General features: G+C 34.5%; 1 protein-coding gene across 1 annotated transcript; it reads right to left on the bottom strand.

The window, feature by feature from the left end:
- Positions 1-223: 223 nt before the first annotated feature.
- Positions 224-25,044, bottom strand: LOC148162048 (AP-1 complex subunit sigma-2-like). The gene is made up of 5 exons (XM_088020332.1): positions 24,753-25,044; positions 22,710-22,888; positions 14,871-14,979; positions 13,924-14,061; positions 224-787 (listed from the first exon to the last, which is right to left on the bottom strand). Exons 2-5 carry the CDS (start codon positions 22,886-22,888, stop codon positions 740-742), a joined length of 474 nt encoding a protein of 157 aa, XP_087876458.1. The 5' UTR covers positions 24,753-25,044; the 3' UTR covers positions 224-739.
- Between the last annotated feature and the right edge of the window lie 1,837 nt (positions 25,045-26,881).

Below are 26,881 nucleotides of genomic sequence, written 5' to 3'. Positions count from 1 at the left end.
TAACCACAAAGAACCTTTCATAGTCCTATGTCCTTGCCATAGAAAGGAAGAAAAAAAGTACTGTTATGAAACAGCCTATCTTGCCCCAGGCTCAGAATCCTGAAGTGATAAATTTAGCATAAAATAACATTGTTCTAACAAAGTCACTTAAATTATGCGGAACTGGTTGTGTTGTAAGATACATAACTTCCAATAGGTCTTTCATATGTATACATATGTGAGTGTAATATATATATATATATATACATATATATATATATATATGTACTTTTTAAGTTCTAGCAGAGTTAAAATTTCATTAATTTAATTTGCAACATGTCTACCAATATATACTGAAATGCTTCTTCGGTTTTTAGTTATTGTACCAGCTTTCACATTATAATTTCAGTTTCCTTTGCCAAAAACAGTAATGTAATAAATGCATATCACCTAACTTTTAAAAATATATATATAGGTGTGTCATTTAAGAGAACTGACTTTCAAACTAAAATATCCATAAAAGGTATCTTTTCTGTGCTCCATCAGAGTAATTCATATTTAAAGTAACTTATTTATTAGTTAACCAAAGTTCTCTCTGGGGAGCACAAAAAATGTTTCTGTGTAGATTTGAAGAAGTGGCATATGAAACAGTAACACTGACAAGACATCATTTAACACTATTAAGTAACTTTGACAATTACAGCAATGACCATCTACAGTGTGTGAAATGCCACAAGAAGTCATCAACAAGGGAGAAGAGTTATGTCAGTCCAATTTCTTCAAGAACACTACGTGGGGTTTCAGCTTTCTGTGGAGGGAAAATGTGAGACTAGTAAGGAGATCTAGAGAGGCTTAAAAGTGTGAAATTGACATGGCAGGTTGTACATGTTTTAGAGAATAAAGAAAGCAAAATGGGAAACAACCTTTAAAAAAACTCCTCAGGATTACAGGAGCTCTCTACTAGTGATAGCTAGTGGTTATTTAGTGTTTGGGGTCCAAAACACCTGGGATCACAGAAAAATTATTTTCAGCATTCTTTAAATACCTAATGATTACCTACCATACTAATAACACAAAATTGCAAACTGACCAGCAATTTCTGAAATCACTACTACTGACATATGCAGGAAAGAGAAACTGTTAAAACTAAACTCCTCTTCTCCAAATTGAAAGAAAAAAAAAGTGTTTCTTTCCATAAATCTTCAAAAGTTATTTTTTGTGCTGTTCTTGGGTCACATTTTTATAAAAATATACTTTTTAAAAAAATTCTGTTAAATTAATTATTCATAGGCAAACCTTCAAAAAGAGTTACTGCCTCAAGCCTTTCAAAAGCAACCAAAGGCAATGGTAGAAGCAAAATAGAGAAATAATGCTCTGGGACAAAAAAGGCGTATTTAACAATTGGTAGTCATTGTTAAATTTCCAAGAGGACAAAACAAAGCAGGAATATTAAGAAAAATTTTGAAAAATTTCTGCTGTGGCTGGTTTTGCACATTACAAAAAAAAGAAAAAGGTACCAAGTAAGTCAAATTTTAGATTTTACCACCGACAGTTTTGTAATTTAAAGGTGAACTGTACGTTAATGGAAGAAACAGTTTAATTTTATAATATCCATCAACTAAATACATAAACTTACTTTTGCATCCTAATCATGGTATAGCACAAAAAAAAGAAAATACAAATTATATAAAACCACAAATTGTTAAAACATTAGATTTAATGTGTTTAGAGCACTAAACATTGTAATCTTATTTATCTGCTTAACTGGATGGTCTGTTTCCTTATGTGGAAAACAAAAACAGTACTTACGTCATGCATTTAGATTATCAAATAAAATAATTCTAATAACTTACTGATAACATAAATAATTGATTAGCACATATTTTGTATTACATATTATATACAGAAAAGAAAGTATTATTAAAAATCATAAGGACTATACTGTATTTATTGAAAAAAATCCACCAATCAGACCTATACAGTTCAAACCCTTGTTGTTCAAGGATCTACTGTATATGTCCATAATATTAGACTTTAGGAAATAACTTTCAAAGCCCTCTTTTAGTGGTAAACCAGTTTGATTAACTTTTGAATTTACTGTTTAATTATAACTTACTTAAATCAGACATTAAATTCCCTAGATATAAACAATGAATTATTTGGTATTTTTCCTTTTATATTGAATGTGATGCATGTTTTAATAAAAGCACATACAATATTAAAAACCTGGTTTTAATATTCTATAATATAAAACCATAACTAGAAATCATTAACTATAAACACACTTAAACTATATTACAAAACCAAAACCATATTTTGGTAAAAATACTTAGTTAAACAGATGGATATATATTTTTTAAGCTTTTATTTATTTGAGAGATGAGAGAGAGAGAGGGAGAACGAGCAAAGCGAGGGGCAAAGGTAGAGGGAGAAGCAAGCTCCCTGAGCGCAACAAAGGGCTGGATCCCAGGACCCTGAGATCATGACCTGAGCTGAAGGCAGACACTTAACTGACTGAGCCATCCAGGTGCCCCAAAACAGATGATATCTTAACTCTATAAATAAAGTTAGTAATAATACCTTTAAAGTGATACTTACTACTAAGCAACATATATTGTATATTTTCTGACAGTTTTGAGATCCTAAAGAGAGACCGTTTAATACCATTATATAGCAAAATATGATTCAATGAATGAGGCATTAGAAATCCTTAAAATTGCTAAGAAATGTTTACCTTAAACATTATATAATGGAAAAATTAATTTTACTTGAATACTGTTTCCACATACTATTATTATGGGACGAAACTAAGTGATAACACATAAGCTTGTACAGAATGGATGTAACATAAAACCTACAACTTAAGTTTTAATGTTCTTAAATATATCAATTATTGGTTTGGAGACCAAACTACACTGTTGATTATGGCACTACTTATGCTAACCTAGTTTTCCAACTCTTCGTTTTCTTTAGTAAACATTTTAATAATTGCAGATTTTAATCTTACAAGGTTAACCAAAGATTAAAGTATTCAATCATAAAAAAAAATTTCATTATGATGAAATTCATGATGTTTCATCTTTAGAAACATATGCGTTTAAAAAGAAATATTCCTCAAATGTTCATAGGTCAAAATTTTTTTCAATAGGAAATATGTCAACTGTGGGCAGGAATAAGGTATATGAAGATCACACACATAATAAAAATAAAAAAGTAGGATTAGAGTTGCAGAGAGGGAAATATATACTTGTAAAAATACTAGATCTACACTGAGCTGAGTGTATCTTCATTCATAAGTAGGTTTTCATAAGTGTGTCAGCTCTTTATGTTTCTTTTAAAAAAGATGACTAGTTATTTAGCACACCAGTTATTAGACTATTCATAATGTGGCAGAAAAAGAAATGGGCATGTTCTTACATAGAATACATTAAGTTGACATACAGTAAGACTTCTACAACACTTAGTGCACAGTAAAACAAAAACAAATTTTGCTGTTTTTTTTAATGATTGAATATTTAACTTTAAAAGAACGCTCAAGAATTCAGATTCATTTTACTATTTCTATCTTAATGTATATCATGATACTCATTCAAAATGACAACCTACCTTCCGCAAAACCATGAAGCATTTTATTAAAAATAATGGAAATATGTTCAGTATAGTCATCTGCTGAATACTGAGTTAACTGAAAATTCAATTAGAATAATCCACTCTGCCAGTTTATCAGGATTAAGTTAAGCAGGATCTTATTACTACTGCCTTCATGAAAATTACTACACTGTAATAATCATTACATCTTAATGTGATCATAAACTCCTACAGATCACCAAGGAAAATTTTTCCCAAGGAAAAGTAGTTTCTCATCAGCCATTTTAAATAGTAATGCAGATTTCTAACTATTAAACTCAGCTATGAACAACAACAAAAGCCAAAAGAATGACTTTGAAACTAAGGATATTACTTTAGGAAAATAAACAAAACACTCCACAGATTTTAAAGAATTCCCCAAACAGATGTGTTAGATGCCCAAGCCTACAAATTTAAAAACATGTCTCTCAATTCCACAGGAAAAAAGAACCACCTTTTTACTGTCCCTTATAAAGTCTATGGATGAAATTCTAGTAATACGAGAAACCCTTAACATTAGAGACAAAATTATGTACATTTTTTTTCTAGGCAGAGGGTCCTTGGCTCTTCCGAGTCATGCCCAAAATACCTGTAATACCCAAAGCTAAAACTATTAATTTTAAAAAGCAATGCATACTAAGTATTTTTAAAGTATTTCACTTTAATATTTAACCACAAACACTGAATACTTAAGGTATGAAATTATGTAAAGTACTCTAAAAAAATGTAGATACATTTCAACCTAAACTTACAAAACAATTAAATGGAGAAAAGCCAGTTAAATAGTAACCCTTAGTCCACTCCCCAACATTTTAAAGAGATATTTACCTTACCTCTTTTTTCCATTCCACTTGTAATGGAATGAAGCTGTAAGTTAAAATAAGTTAAACACAAACGCAATTCATTCTCTTACAAAAGATCTTACTTTCTGGGGGGAATCTATTTTTTAATCAATGCCATTAGTGATTCATATTATTTTATGAATAAATATTTTTCCAGTGAAATTCTGGATCTATTTCAATATTCTCTCTAGAAAAGTTGCATTATAAGCTCTGATGTTAACACATTAGGGCAAAATTTCCAATAAAAATACTAATTTACAGGGGAAAATTTCCAATAAAAATAATTAACAGGGCAAAATTCCCAATGAAAGTAACAATTTAATGAAATATTTGGGGCTATCTCTTGTGATACAATTAGACTTTTCAGGTAATATGAAAACATAAATGGCAAACCTGACAAAATTATAAATACAAATGGACTTCACAAATTGTACTAGTTTTTAAATTTTTAATCTGTGTTTCTGTGACTGGCTTATTTCATATATGCTAATGTCCTCAAGGTTAATGATGCTGTTCCATATTGAGAATTTCCTTCTTTTTTTAAGGTTAAATATTCCTTTGTATGTATATACCACATTTCCTTTATCCATTCATCTACTGATGAAAATTTAGGTTGCTTTCATATCTTAGCTATTGTGAAGAGTGCTTCTTTTTTGGATAGACACACAGAAGAGGGACTGCTGGATTATATGGTAGTTCTACTATTAATATTTTGAAGAACTTCCATACTATTTTACAAAGTAACTGTACATTTAGCATTCCCATTGAGTGTATAAGGGGTCCAATTTCCATATCTTCATCATCAGCTGTTAGATTCTGCTTTTTGTTACCAACCATCCTACCGCATATAAGGTGGTATGTCACTGTGCTTTTCAGTTCTGATGAGTGGTGGGATATTACGCATCTTTTCATACACTTGTTGGCCATTTGTATGTCTTCTTTTGAGAAATGTCTACCAAGTCCTTTGCCCATTTTTAAAATCAGTTTTTTGTTGAGTTGTTAAGAATTCTTGATATATTTTGGATATTAACTCATTATCCAGTCTCAAAATCCTAAAAGAGACTTATTATGAAAGAGAATAAACAACCCTGTATGAACACCTACAAAATGTGATAGTCTCAGCCAACCCTACAATTACATAGATGAGCAGATCTTTTTCTTTAGGCAAGGATTGATAATAAGCCAGAGTATTCCTCACAGGCAATAATCATTCTACTAAAATAAAAGATTAACATTAATTAGCTATGAAGGCCATTCTCCTTTATTAGGGAGAAAAATCCTCTTCATTGTAAGAGAAAACAACCTTAAAAGAAATCTCTGAAAGACTCGGCCAAAAATAAATACGTTAATGACATTTAAATATTTAAGATTGAGTTTTAGTTAAATGATATATAAGCCCGACAATTAATCAACTCATTTTGTTCTCTCATGTATCAAGAAAATATAATGGGGTAAGTATAAATTTAGTATTCTGGGTCTTCATGACATTAATACATCTTGGGAGTAAAAAAAATAATAAGAAGAATTACGGAGTGATAGCAGCAAAATGGTAGCATAGGCAGTGCCAACCTGTCATTCCCTCAAAGAAACATCAAGAAACAAGCTGAACTATCAAAAACCAATCATTCTTCTATATACAGAAGAATGAAACTCGACCATTCTGTAAAACCATACACAAAGATAAACTCAAAATGGATGAAAGACCTCAATGTGAGACAGGAATTCATCGAAGTTCTAGAGGAGAACACAGGCAGTAACCTCTTTGACATCAGCCACAGCAAGTTCTTTCAAAACACGTCTCCAAAGGCAAGGGAAACAAAAGCGAAAATGAACTTTTGGGACTTCATCAAGATAAAAAGCTTCTGCACAGCAAAGGAAATTATCAAGAAGACCAAGAGGCAACCCACAGAATGGGAGAAGATATTTGTAAATGACACTACAGATAAAGGCTGGTATCCAAGATCTATATAGAACTTCTCAAACTCAACACCCAAAAAACAAATAATCAAGTCAAAAAATGGGCAGAAGACATGAACAGACACTTCTCCAAAGAAGACACATAAATGGCTAACAGACACATGAAAAAGTGTTCCTCATTAGCCATCAGGGAAATTCAAATCAAACCACATCGAGATACCACCTTACACCAGTTAGAATGGCAAGTATTCTAACTTTGGAAAACAGTGTGGAGGTTCCTCAAAAAATTAAAAATAGAGCTACCCTATGACCCAGCAATTGTTCTACTGGGTATTTACCCCAAAGACACAGATGTAGTGAAAAGAAGGGCCATATGCACCCAATGTTCATAGCAGCAATGTCCACAATAGCCAAACTGTGGAAAGAGCCCAGATGTCCTTCAACAGATGAATGGATAAAGAAGATGTGGTCCATCTATACAATGGAATATTACTCAGCCATCAGAAAGGATGAATACCCAACTTTTACATCAACATGGATGGGACTGGAGGAGATTATGCTAAGTGAAATAAGTCAAACAGAGAAAGTCAATTATCTTATGGATTCACTTATTTGTAGAACATAAGGAACAGCATGGAGGACATTAGGAGAAGGAAGGGAAAAACGAAGGGGGGAAATTGGAGGGAGAGATGAACCATGAGAGACGATGGACTCTGAGAAACAAACTGAGAGTTTCAGAGGGGAGGTGCGTGGGGGGAGGGGTTAGCCTGGTGATGGGTATTAAGGAGGACACGTACTGAATGGAACACTGGGTGTTATACAAAAACAGTGAATGGAGGATCACCACATCAAAAACTGATGATGTAGTGTATGGTGACTAACATAACATAAAAAAAAAAAAAAACAATTTTGTCAGGACACTGGAAACCAGTCAAGTTTACAGGAACTAAGTAAGTTCTGAATGAAGAAAAAGGTAACTTGAAAGTGGTAGGAAAGCTTTGTAGCATTTTCTATACTACCACCCACTCCCTATAGGCCACAGTGGCAGTTCTGAAGTACAGATAGGCATGCTTCTAGTGTAGGACCCTTCTGGCTCTGGAAGGAGCAAAGTAGAACTTCTTTGTAAAGTACTGTCTATATCTATACTAAACTGTGTGCAGGCTCTCTGAAGAATTCATGTAAGGCACTCAGTTCTTTCATGCAGCAAAAGGGCTTCCATGTAGACTTTGGACAAAAACAATATAAAGCAAATTAACCGCAGTGCTTGGGGCAAAAGTAAGACTTACAACTGACTACTTAAGGCCTTAAGGGAAAGCTATAGGAGATTCTTTGGGAAACTGAGACTTGCAAAAACAGAAGAGAAGGAAACATTTCCTAACTTATATTATGAAGCCACCATTATTCTGATCCAAAGCCAGATAAAGACATCTTGAGAGGGATAAAAGAGACAGTGAACTAGAAAGCTCCAGGCATTTGTTCTCCCATTATTACACCAATAAACAATAACACAAACCAAAGTATCACTGAGAACTCTAAGAGCCAGTTAGAAAATTGCAATTACCAAGCAAACACGGAAATAAGCAAAAGCTGAACTCAAATACTAAGAAATTTCATGACATCTTCACTTTACCCTTAACCTACATGTTTCCCCAGCAGGGCTAAAACCAGTAGTAACCCCAGTAGGAACAAAGCCACCCAATTTCTGGTCTTCCCTTGAGTTAGAAGAAAAAATGTGGAACTTGCTTGCAACATTCTGGTTTGTATGGGGCTACTCCATGAAATGGTATCTCCTCACCTTACTCAAAATGATGATGGGAAGAATGGCATAATTTGGATATCAAGTTGGAGGCTACTTAAAATAATGGCAGGTGCCATGGTGTGTGAGGAATTGTAGGGATGCTGCAGACCTATGGGTGCCTGCAGATTACAGACAAAGACATAGAATAGAAAGCGAGCTCAAAGAACTAGAGGAAGAGAGAGGGACAGAGAATCCCAAGCAGGTTCCGCACCCAATGCAGAGCCCAGGGCAGGGCTCAATCTCACAACCCTGGCATCATAACCTGGGCCGAAATCAAAAGTCGGACACTCAACCAACTGAGCCACCCAGGCATCCCCATTTACATTTTTCAAGTAATTACTTTGAGGAAAAGATACTATTGCCACTCTATGTGTTATCAGACTGAAGCTCAATAAGGAAATTTAGAGCTTGAACAATCATACTATGAGACAAGTGGACTTAAAAGACAAAGACAAGAATACTCCACCCAGCAACATCCGAATATGCATTCGTCTCCAGTGCACATGAGACCATATATTAGACCACCAAACAAGTCTTAATACATTTGAGATTATCTTTTCCTGTCACAGTGAATCAAACTAGAAATCAATAGCTGAAGAAAATCAGAAAAATCCACAAATAAATCCACAAAATTAAATGACATAATCCTAAATACCCAATGAGTCAAAGAGGAAATCAAAGAAATTAGAAACTATCTTTAGACGAAAAAAAATTATAACATGCAATGTTAAAATTCTAGGTTTTGCTATAAATTTCCATTAAAAAAGATAAAAGATCTCAAAACCAACACCTAAACTTACTCCTTACAGAACAGGAAAAGAACAAACTTAAACCCATAGTTAGCAGAAGGGAGAAAAATAGTAGATTTACAGCATAGATAAACAACAGGGAGGCTGGAAAAACAGAGAAAATCAAAGAAACCAAAAGTTTGGTCTCTGAAGAGACCAAAATTGACAACCCCTGAAACTAGTAATACAGTATATGTTAAGTAAGTTGAATTTAAATAAACAATTTAAAAGAACTGACAAATCTTTAACTAGATTGACTAAAAAACAGAAGATTCACATCCCTAAAATCAAATCAAAAAGGTCATTGTAACGATTTTTTATAAAAATAAAAAAAAGGATTGTAAGAGAATATTATGAACAACTGTGTGCCAACAAAACTGGATAACCAAATAAGATGTATATATTCCTAGAAACACAATCTATCAATGAGCTATAAGGAAATAAAAAATCTCAACAGATCCGTAGCTAATAAGACTGAATCAGGAATCAAAACTTCCCAACAAAGAAAAGCAAGCCCAGTACCTGAGTTACACCAAACATTTAAAGAAGAACTGACACCAATTCTCTTCAAACTCTTCAATAAAATTGAAAAGCAGAAAACACTCCCAAAATTATTCTACTAAGCCAGTATTACTTTGATACCAAGCCAAACAAAGGCAACTATAAGAAAAGCACAAATGAATATCCCTAAAAAATACTGATTTAAAAATCCTTAACAAGTTACTAACAAACACAATTCAAAGCAAAATAAAAAAAATTATATACCACCACCAAGTGCAATTTACTCCTAGAATATCAGGTTCATTCAACATATCAGTATCAATCAACATAAGAAGCCACACTAAAAGAAAGTCAGAGAAAAAAAACCACATACTCATCTCCACTGCTGCACAAAAAGCATGACAAATTTAATAATCTTTTATGATTTAAAAAAATTAACATTTCCGGAACAGAAGGATAATAAAGGGTATGTATGAAAAGTCCACACTCACATTCAGTGATGAAAAGTCTAAAAGCTTTTCCTCTAAGATCAGGAAAAAGATAAGGGTGTCCATTCTTTCCACTTTTATTCAACATAGTCCTTAAAGTCCTAACCAGAGCAATTAAAAAAGGAATAAAAAATATCCAAGTTAGAAAGAAAAAAGGAAAATTATGTCTGCTATAACATGTATCTTATAGAAAAAGCCCTACAAAATCCACAAAAAAATCAAATCAATAAAGTCAGCAAAATGGCAAGATAAAAAAAATCAATATGCAAAAATCAGTCTTATTTCCACACATTGGAAATGAATATTTCAAAAGGAACTTAAAAAAACAATGCCATTGACAATAGCATCAGGAAAAGTAAAATATTTAGGAACAGACTAACCAAGAAGGAGGTAAAACACTTGTACACTGATAAATACAAAACATTGCTAAAAGAAATTAAACACAAATGGAAAAATATCCAGTGTTCACTAACTGAAGACTTACTAACATTGTTAAGATTAACTATACAAAAAGTCATCCACAGACTCAATGCAATCCCAATGGTGCTTTTGCAGAAATTGCAAAATCTATCTTAAAATTCATATAAAATCTCAAAGGACCAAACTATCTTCAAAAGCCAATCTTCAAAAGTGAAAACAACCTTGAAGAAGACCAAGGCTGGAGATCTCGTATTTCCTGATTTCAAAACTTAATATAAGGCTACCGTAATCAAAACAGTGTGGTTCTGGCTCTGGCATAAAAAGACATACAGACCAGTTAGATAGGACTGAGAACCCATAAATAAGCCTATCATACATCTGGGGCCAACTGATTTTTTGTATCAGTTTTATTAGTAATCTATTTATTATAAATTTTCTTAAACGCTGCGCTACATGCATTACAGAATGGGTATCACTTCCAAATGGTAAAATAATTCTGTCATATACACAGCTTGTAGGTAGCTTTCTTAGAAGCATCTGTATTACAAGTCTTTTTATTTCCCCAATTTTATTAAGATCTAATTGACATACATCACTGTATGAGATTCAGATGTGCAGCATAAAAGTTTGACTTACATGTATTGTGAAATGATTACCTAACATCCATCATCATTTAGATACAATAAAAAGAAATGGAAACAAAAATTTCTCCTTGTAATCATATACCATAGCGTCTACTCTCTTAACTTTCCTATATATCATACAGCAGTATTATAGTTATCATGCTTTACATTCTACCTCTAATAATTATTTATCTTATAAATGGAAGTTTGTACCTTTTGACCACCTTCCTCCAACTCCCCCTTCCTCCACCCCCAGTAAATACAAATCTGATCTCTGATCTCTTTTTCCATGATTTTTTCCCCGTAGAGTCCACATGTGAGATCTGTCTTTGTCTGACTTATTTTACTTAGCATATTGCCTCCGGTCCAGCCACACTGTCACCTATGACAGGATTTCCTCATTTTTTTATGACTGAATAATATTCCATTATACCTATCTATCTACTTATCCATCTATCTCACAATTTCTTTTACCATTCATCCATGCATTGATATTTAGGGTTGTATTTCTATGTTTTGACTACTGTAAATAGTGCTCCTATGTACATAGGGGTGCAGATAATTTTTCAAATTAAGTGTTTTCATTTTTTTGGGTATATTCCCAGAAGTAGCACTGCTGGATATAACAGTTCCAATTTTAATCTTTTAGGGAATAACCAAACTGTTTTTCATAGTGGCTATACCAAATTACAATGCCTCTAAAAGGGCACAATGGTTCCCTTCTCTTTACATCCTCACCAATATTTGTTATCTCTTATCTTTTTGATGATGATGGCCAGGCATAATATCTCATTGTTGTTTTGACTTGCATTTCCCTAATAATTAGTGATGTTGAACATCTTTTCATGTACCTGTTGGCCAACTGATTTTTTGAGAAGGGTGCCAAGAACACTAAATGATTAGAGAATGGTCTCCTCAATACATGTTGCTGGACTCATTGGATTTCCACATGAAAAACGAGATATGGACCCATTTCAACTTTTACTATATATAAAAATTATTTCAAAATGGACCACTGATATAAATGTAAGAGCTAAAACCTTAAACTCATAGAGCAAAACACAGGTGTAAACCTGATGACCTTGGATATGGCAACAGATCTACAGGTATAACACCACAATCATTACTAACAAAAGAAAGAGGATAAATTGCACTTTTCAAAATTAACACCTCTATGCAAAAAAGGATTTAATCAACAAGATCAAAAGCTAACATACAGAATGGGCAAAAACATCTGGAAATCATATACTTGACATACATTTAATACTTTCCTTCCTCTCTTCCTTCAAGAGACAGGGAGGGGTGGGAAAGGGGGAGAGAGAGAATCTCAAGCAGACTCCCCATTGAGCACAGAGCCCGACTTGGGGCTCAATCTCACAATCCTGAGGTGATGACTTGAGACAAAATCAAGAGTCAGATATTTAACTGACTGAGCCACCCAGGCACCCGTAATTTTCATAATATATAAAAAACTATGGCAGTTTAACCACAAAAAGACAAACCAATTCAAAATGGCAAAGAACTTGGATAAGCATTTCTCCAAATAAGATATAAACTGAGAACAAGTACATGAAAAGATGTCCCAAATCATTAGTCATTATGGAAATACAAATCAAAAGTACAGGATAGTACTTCATACCTACTAGAATGGGTATAACAACAATACCACCACCACCACCAACAACAAAGCAACTACTGGCAAGAGTGAGAACAGACTGAAAACCTTGTATTTTACTGGTGGAAAGCACTAATGGAGCAGCTACTGTGAAAAACAATTTGACTATTCTTCAATAAGTTAAACCAAGAATTACCGTGACTCACCAATTCTATTTTTAGGTATATACATACCCAAGAAAATTTAAAGCAGGCACAGACAGATACCTCTATACCCATGATAGTAACATATTTTTCACAATATCCAAAAGGTGGAAATGATCGAAGTGTCCATCAATGGATGAATGGATGAATGGACACAGTATGACATGTAAATGCAACTGAATATTATTCAGCCATAATTCTGATGGTAAAACATGGTTGAAGCTTGAGGACATTATGCTAAGTGAAATAAGCCAGACACAAAACAATATGAAGTAGAACCGGAAAGAGGCAGAAAACAGCATAGAGATTACCGGGACTGGTAAAGGGTAGCAGGGAGATGAAACTACTATTTAATGGTTGAGTGTTGCAGTATGGGCATGATAAAAAGTTCTGGAAATGGAGAGTGATGATGGTTGCACAACACTGTGAATGTAATTAGTGAAACTGAATTATGCACTGCAAAACAGTTAAAATGGTAAATTTTATTTTACATATACCCTAAGAAAATAAAAAAGTTAAATTTTTAAAAAATACATGAATGGAGTATACCTGATTTACCAAATCCTAACAACTGTGAGAACTAATGGAAAAATATGAAGAAAATTGAGAAACACATTTCCTCAAAGGTGAAAAAAAGGGAAAAAAAACCCTAAGAAAACTCTAATCTGCTTTGCTACATTTACACTTATCAGGCATCAAATGAAAATAAGGACCAACTGGGAAAGAAATGCCAGGCTCAATTACCCAGCCTAAAAAAAGGAGGTTTTCTTAAGTAACTAAAACAATATATAATAAAGTTCTTGAAATATTAATGTTAACTGATTCTTTTTTTTCCCTTCTTAATGTAGTCTACCTACTAAAAACTCAGGCTGATATTCTGAGTGCTAAAAATAGGCACAGAGAGAACACTGACAGACCATTTTCAAAGTGAATAATATCCATTGATAATTGAGTTGATGTGACTGAACATGTGTTATAAGAAATAAATAGCCTGCACATGAACACTATATTCCACCTATGTTTCTGAGTACTTTCTGAAAGTATAAGGATGATGACCAAGACTTCTCTAGCAACAGCAAAACATGATAGTCCTAGTAAAGAAGACTAGTAGAAGTAGCTTACCTCCTGAAGTAGATCTGCCTGCTCAATTGCTTTTAGGACATTTTTCTTGGGATGTTTCCTGAACTTCCCCCCTAAAAGAAACTCATCCAAAATAAAATAAGCCTTCTCAAAATTAAAGATGATATCAAGTTCACACACCTAAAAAGCAAAAATAGTAAGAATAATAATAATGTTAAACTAAAGGAAGCAAATTTTGCTTATATGCTATTAGGTGGTAAAATAAAACCTAACACAGTCAATCAATCTTAACTCCTTGTAAAATAGCAATTATACTAGTCAAAGCATCACCAACTTACCTTTCAAATTTGAAGTACCTGAAAACACAATGTCTACAAGCTAAATAATATTTGATTTTGCATGTTCCCAACAAAATTTTTCTACCTTCAAAACTATTGTTTCCGTACTTATTTAACAAGTAAATATAGCTGCTATTCAAATCTAAATTCCATACTAAACATTTTCAAAACAGTAAACTATTTGCAGTTGAACTTCCAATTCCAGTATCTTAAATCTTATTCTTAGTACTATAAATAAATGAATAGTTCTCTAGGTAAAAGGAATTTTTTTTATTGTGTTATGTTAATCACCATACATTACATCATTAGTTTTTGATGTACTGTTCCATGATTCATTGTTTGTGTTTAACACCCAGTGCTCCAAGCAGAACGTGCCCTCCTTAATACCCATCACCAGGCTAACCCATCCCCCTACGCCCCCTCCCCTCTAGAACCCTCAGTTTGTTTCTCAGAGTCCATAGTCTCTCATGGTTCTTCTCCCCTAGGTGAAAGGAATTTGAGTTAACTGACTACTCACACTTACAGGAAGCTGAGTCATTCTTTACCTCCCAGTAACAGTAGCATTTAAAGAGAATCCGTAAAACAAATGATAAACTCATCATGAAGGTTAAAAAAATACTATGGCATTCAATTTCTTACAATACTACTCACACTGCCAAAATATTTGTCAAGTAATTCCACATAACGATGAATTATTTCCAGAGTAATCAGTTCATTTTCCTGATCCTCAATAGCACAGCAAAAATACAAGCTAGCATATCTGTAACAAAATATAAATGTGGGATAAAATTTTACCCTGTACTTGTGTTTTCTAAATACATTTTTATACACTATTGTGAAAATCCCCAGACTTACAAATTTTCTTTCTTCTAATAGTCCAGATTACTTTTCTTCTAGACTAAAAAAATAATAAATGCTTCTAAGAGAAATTCCGAAAAATACACACAGGGAAAAAGAAGAAACATCATTCAATCACATAAACTAGAAAGGGTAACATTTTTTTTTTTTTTTACAAGACAGAAGAAAGAGAAATTAAGGCTAACATATTTTTTTATACTTTCTTTCAGGCTCCTTTCTATGAGTATTTTAAAACACAGCTGATCCAGGGTTTTTTTTAATTTAAGGATTTTATTTATTTATTTGATAGAGCTCACAAGCAGGGAGAGGGAGAGGGAGAGGCAGGCTCCCCACAGAGCAGGGAGCCCGATGTGGGGCTCGATCCCAGGATCATGACCTGAACCGAAGGCAGTTGCTTAACCAACTGAGCCACCCAGGTGACCCTGATCCAGGTTTTTTCTTGCGCTTACTTAATTAAAACAAAATACACTCCATGATTAGTTCAAAGGACAAGTAAGCAAAGAAGAAAATAGAGGATTTATTGAAGATACTGTCATTTGAAACACCACAATGACCCTAACCACAGAACAAGGCTTAGTTAAGTAAAGGGCCCAGGGTAAGTAATATAATAAAGATTTTTTCTCCCAGCTGTGAGCATTCACAGGGCTAGGATAACTTCACAGGCAGCTTTTACCCAAAGTGTTTAAATGCAAAATTATTGGCTGCACCAACAATGGGCAGGAGATAATAGCTGGGAGAAGCAATACAGAGCAAAGCAGACCTAAAGGCTTGTGAGAGAGTGGGAAAGGAGACATGATGGGGAAAGAGAGTTTTTAAGATTCCTGAGGTATTTTGGGTAGTTTAGAACATCACATGTATGTCCATGGCTGGACACATACTCAGAAAAAGCCTGGACAGACACTAGAGAATATTTGAAGAAATGGCCAAAAACTTTCCAAATGTGATCAAAGAAATGAATTTACACATTCAATATTCTCTAGCAATTCCACACAGAAAAGTTCAAAGAGCTCTATACTGAAACAGACTATATTCAAATTGCCAAAGACAAAGACATATTCTTGAAAGCATCAAGAGGGAAGAAACTCACCAAGTACACAGATCCTCAATAATATTAAGTGCTGATTGTTATTCAGAAACTGTGGAAGCCAGCAGTGGTACTACATACGTAAAGTGCAAAAAGCAACAACAAGAACAACAGAGTCAACCAAGAAACTAGAGGATCCTGGTTACTAAAATCTGAAATAGAAGTGGGAACATTACTACTAACTTTCAGCAATGAAAAAGTATATCAGAACACTAAAAACAACTGAATACCAACAAATTAGACAATCTAGACAAAATGGAAAATTCAAAGGAATGCACAAAATGTCAAATGACTAAAGAAACAGAAAATCTGAATAAATTTCTAGCAAGTAAAGAGACTGAACTGGTAGGCAAAACCTCCCAACAATGAAATGCCCATGACCAGACTGCTTCAATGGTAAATCCTACTATATTTACAGAACAATTAATAACAATCTTTAAATTCTTCCCTAAAGAGAGAGGAGGAGGAATTTAACTTAGTTTGGGATGCAACCATTACCATGAAAGCAAAGCCAGATAAAGATTTCACAAGAAAACTAAAGATCAATTTCCTTTATAAATACAGATACAAAATTCCTCAACAGAATAACTGAATCCATCAACATGTTAAAAGGACTGTACATTATGACCACATATGGTTTCAAAAAATTCAAGGGTGGTCAACATACAGAAAAAAAAATTGTTATAATACACTACAGTAAGAGAATGAATGAAAGATAATAACCACATAATCATTTCAAGTGATGCACAAAGCATCCAGCACCTTTTTATGATAAGTAATAGGCAAAGAACTCGAGTAGACTTTTCTCCACAGAAGATAAATGAATGACCAAAAAGCACAAGAAGATGCTCAATATCATTAGTCATTAAAAAAATGCAAATTGAAACCACAATATCACTTCACACTCACCAGGATGGCTATAATAAGGGAAAAAAGCAAATTAAGTATTGGCAAACTTATAGAGAAATTCAAACTCAGCTTGTACATTTATACATACAAATATTTTTTGAGGGGGTAGGGGCAGAGGGCAAAGGCGGAGGAGAATCCTCAAGGAGACTCTCTGCTGAGCACAGAGCCTGACATGGGTCTCCATCTCTTGACTCTGAGATCATGACCTGAGCTGAAACTAAGAATCTGACACAACCAAATGAGCCACCCAGGTGCCCCAGAACTCTTGTACATTTCTAGTAGGAATGTAAACTACTAGAGCCATCACAGAAATTTGGCATAACCTCAGAAGGATACACACAAAATTATCTTACAACTCAGCAATTCCACTCCTAGCTCGCTAAAGAACTGAGAACAGGTAGTCAAGAAAATACTTGTACATGAATGTTCATAGTAGCACTATTCATAATGGCCAAAAATTAGAAACAATTCGAATGTCAACCAACAGATGAATGAATAATCAATGTAGTAAATCCATACTATGGAATATTATGCATCATAAAAAGGACTGAATTATTGATATGTGCTATGGCATGGTCAAATCTTGAAAACATTATTTTAAATGAAAAAAGTAATATGCAAAAGGCCCATTTCACATGACTCCACTTACTTGAAATGTCCAGAAGAAGATAAACCTACCCTGACAGAAAAAATTAAGGTCACAAGAGAAATGGACAGAAATAAATATGTAGCCACTGCTAATATGTGTGAAGTTTCTTTGGTGATGATGAAAATAGAGGTGATACAGCTGGGTGATAATTGCACAACTCTGTAAATACAGTAAAAATAATGAATAATGTAAGGATTAATGGTTTATGTGAATTTTATATCAACCTAGGAAAACACAATGGGATACCATTTTATACCTAATAGAATGGTTATAATAAAAAATGACAGATAACATCTGTTGGCCTAGGTGAGGAGAAATTGGAATCCTCACAACCTGTTACTAGAAATGTAAAATTGTACATACGCTTTGGAAAACAGTTTAGCAGTTCCTCAAAATGTTACTTTATGACCCAGGAATTCTACTCTTAGGTATAAACCTAAGAGAAATAAAAACTAGGTCTACAAAAAGTTTGTACACAAATGCTCACTTTACCTATAATACCCCCAAAGTAAACACAACTTAAATGTCCATCAACTAATTAATGCATAAAATGTTGCCTATCCATATAACAGAATATATGTAACAAGGAAAAGAAATGAAATACTAATACATGCTACAATAAATCTTTGAAAAGTAATGCTACGTTAAAGAAATCAGTGACATGTTTTACGATCACATGTTTTAGAAGTCCATTTACATGAAATGTGTGCAACAGGTAAATCTATAAGGCTGTACGTTGATTAGTTACATAAGGCAAGGGGGATGGATTTTGGGTAGTGTGGCAGCTAAAAGCTACATGGTTTTTGGGGAGAAGTACTGGAAATGTTCTAAATTGATCATACTGGATGCACAGCTCTGTGAATATACTAAATATATTAAAAGCCACCGTATTATACACTTTTGAATGACTGATTTATCTGATATGCTAGTTATATCTCAAAATTGTTAAAGAAAAAAACCCAGAGCAGTAAGAAATTATCTGCGTTGTTTTTAACACAGCTTCTTTTAATTATTAGCTTTCAAAAACATATAGAAGTATCTATTCATATATTCAAAACACTTGACTTCTCCGTCAGCTAAATATCTATAGACTGACTGTCCATGAATATAGCTGAATGTCATACCCACTGGTATATTAATAAAAATTGTTTTGCTATTAAAGAAAATCTGTTCAGCAATATTCTTTAACAAATTCTCAAAATGATAATTTGGAAGTATGTTTATTTTATAGTAAATGTAAATTCAGCGCCTCTTCCCCCCAGCCCAAAAAAAAGCATTCAATATTCTGTCTTCAAGCAATCTTTAAGAACATTTTCTGTAGAGAGGAGGAAACAAAGGGAAAATGCTAGTGGTAGAAACGGAATAAAACTGAAGTCTCTACACTTTTCAATGTGTTGTTTTTTTTTTCAACTGTATTGTCCTTAGTCTCTTATCTTTCTTTCCCAAATAGGGAAAATCTGCATAAGAGATATTCAGGATAAGAATATGGATGAGACAGAACACAATGTATAAGTTAATGAAGATATAAAGACCACTTGTTGATGTGAACAGCAAAATATCAGAATTTCTCTGATGCTCAAAAGTAATTCTCTTGCTTAAAAGATCTTTCCTCTTCCAGCGGGGCTAGAGAAAACAAATCACCTGTTTATATCAACAAAAAATAGTTCATTAAGTAGTAGCATAAATGAGTCTTCAATACAAAACAGGGGGAGGGGATTTTAATAGGTACACTGATTACAAATGACACAAAACTTTTTCATGTGAATTTTCCCTCAATTCAAGTATCAATCACAATAGATTACATACTATAGCTATTAAAAGGAAGGGACAGGCTGATTGATATGTGTACTGCTTCTCCTTTCATCCATTTAACAGCCCTTTTACTTCAAATACAGGAACTTTGACTCATGGGACTTACTCTCTTGAAAGCACTTTCAAATCTTCCTCTTTTAACAGGGACTCCCTCTATGTATAAACAAGCTTAAGGTTCTCAATCCTTTTTGAAGCCCTATCTCCCAGTCCTAGGAGTATGGGTGGATACTACCTCTTCTTTTCTTTCATGGCAAAGTTCCCCCAAATAGTCTACATTTGCCTTTTAAATTTCTTCATTTCTTCACATTGCATTTCACTACATGGAGAGTTCTGCCTCTATTACTCTATTGAAAATGTTTTGGCAAAAGACATTCATGAAATGCCCCACTGTAAAATCTAATGGATTATTTCTTCATTTTAATTGGGAACTTTATCTGACATTTTGAGCCATATTTGAACTAGTAATCTTATTTTTAAATAAATTATCTTTTTGATTGTATACTAGAGGAACAGCCTTGCCCAAAAAGACATCTGGGTTCTAGAAGATTATCTCTAATATCTAACATCTTGCAATTCCCTGCCCGACGAGAGTATCTTTGTTTACCTGGAGGCATTGGGCGTACCACATAGTCTATGCTGAGAATCATTTACAGTGGGGGTTCTGGGCCACCATATATCAGCTGAAGTAGGCCATTCAGTTATGTTTATGTGACCAAGCAAACCCCAATAAAAACTGGTCACCACGACTTCCCTGGTTAGAATGTTTATATGTATTTTTAGACATTACAGCATAGAGAAGGTCACATAATTCCAGTGAGAGAAACCAGTCAGAAAGTTCAAGCCTGGAACTCTTCTGAACTGTATGCTACGGTCCTCTTTTCTTGGCTTATTGTAATCTGGATCCTTTCCCCGTAGTAACCATGAATATACTACTTTTCAATAAGTTTTGTGAATTATGATGAAATTAACTTAAAGTGAGTTATGAACCTGAGGGTAGCCTTAGAAAACCCTGATTTTATATCTGGTGTCAGATGTGAGGATAATCTTGGGGAGTCCAGGACTTTACACTGATTATATGCTCATTGTTTTTCGTTTTTATTCCACTCTGGAGGTTTTTTCTTTTATTCCTTTTGCCAAATGCTAAATGCTAATTAACAATTTATATCAAAAATTTCAACATACTTTTCAGCATACTCACTCCATCAGAAAACTAAACACTGGCAAATGCAAGTCACACAGGCATCACAAACCACCTAAAAAATGAGCCAAGTTCTCCAGTTTATCATTTTCCTACTGAGCTGAACCAGAAATCACCCCTCTACCCTCCTTCATTCATTGCCTTCCCTACTTCTATGAATAACCAAGTCTTACAAAATTTACCTTTATTAGAACTTTCCTTTCCACCTGCTGAGGGCCACTGTCCTTGTTCAGGACCTCATTATAATATCTTCTTAAGTTATCTCTTAGGACTCAGTCTCAGAAGTATACAACTTCAATTATTTTCTTATTACAATAATCTTTTAAGAAATATAAATCTGATCCCTTATCTGTGAGGTCTTTTTATCTCTATGATTAAAATTTGACTTTTAGTGGCATGTCATTCACCCTTCAGACAAGACTCCTTGAATTTGAGGTTTGATCAACAGCAACAGATTTCTGAGAAACTCTATGCAGAAGACAGAAGCCAACTGAACAAAGGCACAGGCTCCCTATTCCTGACTTTACAATCGCAGCTCCACTTCTACTTGTTCTACTTATTAGGTTCTATCTTAACTAGGTATCTCCTAGCTCTAAATTTCTATGGTTTTCTATGATATTTTCTTAGTAAACACTAAAATAACACTGAATATTAAAAAAAAACAAAAATGATCAAATTCATTCTGTTAGAATATTTAAACTGTATGTTCTATAATCTCCATTTGTTCTGCCACCATTCCAACAAAGATATCACCAACCATATCGAGTGAAATAAATGAAAGCAGATAAAAAAAAATCAAACTTCTTTTTAATCCTCACAGCATCCATACCATTAGTTTCCTGCACATCTCCCATGTAAGAAACAATTTTTTACATACAGAAACTGTCTTGTCTTTACTTGAACTCATTAAGGTAGTTATTTATTTTTTTTTTAATTTTAACATTTTTTTGAAGACTTTATTTATTTGAGAGAGCGAGAATGAGAGAGAGAGAGACTACATGGGGGGGGAGGGTCAGAGGGAGAAGCAGACTCCCCACCGAGCAGGGAGCCCGATGCGGGACTCGATCCCGGGACTCCAGGATCATGACCTGAGCCGAAGGCAGCCGCCGAACCATTAAGGTAGTTATTTATCTTTAAATTAAAGAGCTTAAAGGGAATAGGAATGGGGAAGAAACAAAGTAAATATGGCCCAGATGTTCTATAAAAGAAATTACATTTCTTTTAACCTTCTCAGAAGAATCTTTAAAAATTCGTTCTAAATTTTTTAAAGCTTCAGATACTAATAAAGAATATGCTATTTCCAATAATAATTAAGATAGCATATTTTTGGTAACTTCAGTGTTAAGAGAAATCCATGAGATGGACTATGAGATCAAATTTTAAAGAAGTTATCCGTGGCAAAATTGATAATTATTCACACTTCTACCATTGCTTCATTTTACTTCAAATTAATAAACCTACCTAAAAACCAGATCCTGTACACAAACGTAAGTTACAAAATAAATGTATTTAAACAACTAAATGACTGAACATCATATTTAAGATGTGTTTATAATTGAATAAGACTTGAAAATGAAGAAAAAAGCCTTATCAATATCAATCATTACAGAGTCATAAGGAGAGGTGGAGTGGAGTGGGAGAATGCATTATTACATTCTCTTATCTATTCTTACCTAAATTAAAGAACTGATGACTTAAAATATTGACCCTACATAATTTGCAAGAAAACGAGTTCACTGAATTTTTCTAGAAGGTAAACATGAACATTATTTGTAAACTGAGTTAAAAGTATTCCCCTGCTTTTAAGATTTAATCTGGGTAATAAAAAAGTTATTTTAAAAAACAAAGTTTCTACCTAAATAGGTTTATCAAAAATTTTACTATTTATAAATGTTCGTCCTCAAAAGTCTACAATTTCCACACTACAAATGACCTAACATTTGATTCTACTTCCAAATTTCTGATAAATAAAAATTATACCTTTTGTAAACAATCTTCAGATCTCGCCACTCAAGAAAGCTGCACATTTTAGGTTTACGTGCTAAAACAGTTTGAACAATTTCCCTTGTGATTTTTTTCTTCTCTCTGTCTGATAGTGAGACATACCATTTCTGCAGTCGAAGCTTTCCCTGACGACTAAAAAGCAACATAAACTGCATCTGTTAAGATAAATAAAACCAAAGTTACATTTGATGACTTCATTCAGTAAAGTTAAGATTACAAAATAAAAGGCCTTTGAAGAAAATGAAAATAGATAATTCTTGTAGAAAAAAATCTTCCCAACCTACTTTGGTCTGCTTAAATCCGGAAAGAAATGAATGGGGAAAAGAGAAAAGCATTGCCTGTTGCAGTCAACTTTGCAACTTAAAAAACTATTTTCTATCTTTTCTGTACATTCCATACTCTATTTAAACAAAAGAGAACTGTATACATCAATTAGTTAGACAAATTTAAAAGAAAAAGAGACCCACAATTTTTGACACTTGGGTCTTTCCACTTCCAGAAAGAATCATTTAGACTTTCATTTAGAATGCTTTCTTCAGTTAATGCTAGCTAGCATATTTTAAGCAAACATTAAAAATCTAAAATCAATGAAAAAACCCAAATGTACATACAGGTTTTTCTTGAAAAGCTAATTTTTAGGTACCTTTTCTCATCTCACTTTAAAAAAAAAATCCAAAAAATATGCATACAATAAAGAACTGAGTTGATGCAATATAAAAGTATATAAGCCTTTAAAAGGCAAAAGATATAAATTTGGAAGCATTACACAAAATTCTTCATTGAAAATAATAAATAGCAGCTTCTACAGATGGAGTGGGTGTTGAAATCTAGCAAATTTATAAAATATTTCGTTTATATTTATTTAGAATCTAGAAAGCAATCTGATTTATCTTCATGGTTAGTTTTTGAAGAAAGCCTGTTGTAATTCAACTGGTTGTACCAACTGCAAACAGAAAGTGATATTTCTACAAAGATTAAAGGCAGAATTTACGTAGGTAATCTTTTCTTTTCATTTGCTGAAATTTCTCTTTATTTTAAAAAAATAAAATTCAAGCCTGATATTAATATTTGCCACACTATCTTAGATTTGAATAAGGGTGAATTAGACAACCAGAATAGAAAAAGAATGACTCCTAAATCGCAAAGCTACTAAGAAATCCGAAGATTTCCACATAATCCAAGAAACATTAAGCAAACATTTGGAAATTTATGAAGCGACATTAAGTATTGTCTTAACGATCCAACCCATTTTATTTCACTGAAAATGATTCATTAGCACAAACTACAAACATTCGTATACATCAACTCGCTTCCTAATATTGTACACAGCAGCTCTGAAAAGGAACAACAAATAAGTGTCACTAGGCAATATACAAATGCAAACTGGCTACCGGAATTCGGAAAAGAATGGAGCCTAAATTCGTGGATATTGAAACAGAAGTGAGGGTGCGGATTTGCTTTGGAAAGGTAGGGTATGCACCTAAGACTGCTTGTAGGGTACCGGTATTCCGCACCTCCACACCAACCCCAGCTATTCTTTATAGGAGTAATAACTTACTCTTCTTTAAATATACATTTTCTCCTAGAATGGACAGGTACTTACTTGCAACATACAAGTATTCATAACCCGCCTTGTTAAAAAGCAATGCTTTTATTACTCTGCCGAAAACGACAGCATACCGGAACTCTGATTTTGGTATTAAACACACCGGCTCGACCAAGACGCTGGGCCGCCGTCCAACTCTCCTCGACGGGTCGTCTCCTATGCTTCACCAATGATGGACGCCAGGGGAGATGATAGGCAAGGTGCACAATAAAGGCATCAGCCGACAGCGTCCCTGTTCGCGAGCCCCTCCCAAATATGACCCACGAAATTTAATGATTCCAGAACCAAAGATAACGGGTTAGGCCACACCGCATCAGTCACTGGCTTCCACATCCCCCGGGGTGACGCGGATGGAAAAGGTGCTCAACACTCGTTTACGGCCCCCGACGCCCCAGTCGCCCCCCAGGACTTACGGCGGCCGCGGGCCGCGGGCTCTCCGTAACTTGTTCTGCCGCACCCGCGGCAGTTGAGGGGAAGCCCCTGTCGCCAAGCTGTGGAAGAGAAGCAGTGTTGCTGTCAGGAGCGGACCCAGTTGGCGGAAGGAAGGCTTTGGCAGCCAGGAGAAGGCGGGCCTACAAACCCGCCCCAAGGACCGGATGAGAGAAGGGCCGGAGTTGTGTCGAACGGAGGGGAGCACCGCACTACATGCGGGACGCAGCTCCGCTGTCCCCAATGGCTCGGGAGCCTGCGCACGGACCTCACAATCCGAGGAATCCGGAATGACAAGGAGGCATGTCCCGGAAACAGCTTTGGGGGAGGGCGCCTGCGCACTTCTTTCTAAGGAGACCCAGAGGGAATTTGTCCTAGTTCAAGTGGAAGGTTTTCGTACCTTTGCAAGTGAAGAGACAGTTTCAAGGCCGGGTAATTCTCCGTGCCCCCAAAAGACTAGCAGCTTATCCCCGATGGAATGGTAGGAGAGAGGGCGCTGTTATCCTGGGTGAAAGAACTCAGATCTTTCGTGTAGTTAGTGCCGGCATTAGAAGTGTCTTTTGCAAGTTTTTCTGCTACAAAACTGCCTGAAACTAAAAATGGGAAGCCCCCTCCGACCCGTGTGTACTGCTGTACGTTTTGCACGTGAGACAAAACGTCTTCTATGGATGGCTTCGCCCGTCCTGCCTGGTGACGGACTGGTCTCTACTGACAACCCAAACAGCGGCTTTTCTCGGCGGTAAATCCCATTCCTTTCTGCACTGGACACGGCCATGCTGGCTTTCAGTCCAACTTGGAGGTGAATCCAGACACTGTAAAACTCTGTCCAAACATTGTAAAACTCTCTTTTTCACCCACTTCCCATTTCTCTCTATGTACCACATCATTTTGACCATTCATTTTATAACCTCAGCCTCCTACACTATTTGGAAAAAACTTTAAAAAATCAGTTGACTGACAAGGACCATGAAATTAATAGACTTGTTAAAACCCATAATGCTCAGCATAGTGCCTTTTACCTAATGGGTGCTCTTTTTTTCTTTTTTCTCTCTTCTTTTTTAATGGAAAAATGTGTGATCCCTCAAGTCTAACTTGTCTTATACACATGAAGAAAGGGGAGCCTTATATACACATGAGGTTTCCCATGTGGAATGCTAATTACCCATCAATGCTTCTTAAAAAGGAAGCAAAAAGCTGACCTTGTTGGCCCATAAACTTTTTGTTGAATATCCCAAAAATAAATTAGAATTTTTTTCAAAACTAGATCCTTTTTCAATTAAGCATTTAATTCTAATTACAGTATAATGAATATTTAGTGTTTAATATTAGTTTCAGGTGTACTATATAGCAATTGAACAATTCTATACATTAGTAGATGTTCATTCATCATCATAAGTTTACTTATATTTAAGGGAGTGAATTACAAGTAATTCTTTTTTTACGCATTTATTTTATTTTCAGTATAGTAACAACTAGTGTTTTATTAGTTTCAGATTACAATATACTGATTTAACCATTCTGTGCATTACTTAGTGCTCATCATAAGTCCTTTAATCCCCATCACCTATTTCATCCATCCTCCCACTGACCTCCCCTCTGGAAACCATTAGTTTGTTTCTCTATAATTAAGAGGGTGGTTCTTGGTTCGTTTCTCTCTTTTTTCTTTTTATTTTGTTCCTTAAATCTCCCATATGAGTGAAATCATACAGTATTTGTCTTTCTCTTATTCACTTTGCATTCTACTGTCTAGTTCCATCCTTGTTGCAAATGGCAAGATTTCATTTTTATGACTGAATAATATTCCATTGCATATATGCATCATCACATCTTTATCCATTCATGGATATTTGGGCTGTTTCCATAACTCGGCTTTTATAAATAATGCTGCTATAAACATTGAGGTGCATGTATTCCTTTCAATTAGTGTTTTTCTGTTTGTTAGCTAAATACCTAGTAATGGGATTGGTGGATCATAAGGTAGTTCTATTGTTACTTTTTTGAGGACCCTCCATACTATTTTCCAGAGTGGCTGCAGCAGTTTGCATTCCCACCAATAATGAAAGAGGGTTTCTTTTTTTCTACCTCTTTGCCAGTATATGTTGCTTCCTGTGCT

The sequence above is a fragment of the Eumetopias jubatus genome, unplaced genomic scaffold (genome assembly GCF_037043125.1).
Source record: "Eumetopias jubatus isolate StellerSeaLion01/CBP00866 unplaced genomic scaffold, mEumJub1_p1.0 scaffold_23, whole genome shotgun sequence".
Taxonomy (NCBI): domain Eukaryota; kingdom Metazoa; phylum Chordata; class Mammalia; order Carnivora; family Otariidae; genus Eumetopias; species Eumetopias jubatus.
Note: the sequence above shows the minus strand (reverse complement) of the source record. Positions and strands in the feature narration are given on the sequence as shown.

What these genes read in the sequence shown, in the direction of transcription:
- LOC148162048 (XM_088020332.1), bottom strand. Translation starts at nt 22,888, where the DNA reads ATGCAGTTTATGTTGCTTTTTAGTCGTCAGGGAAAGCTTCGACTGCAG. An exon ending in TTGACAAATATTTTGGCAGT is followed by an intron (nt 14,062 to 14,870) that starts GTGAGTAGTATT and finishes TTTGCTTTTTAG; the next exon opens with GTGTGTGAACTTGATATCAT. An exon ending in AGGCAGATCTACTTCAGGAG is followed by an intron (nt 788 to 13,923) that starts GTAAGCTACTTC and finishes TTCCCTCCACAG; the next exon opens with AAAGCTGAAACCCCACGTAG.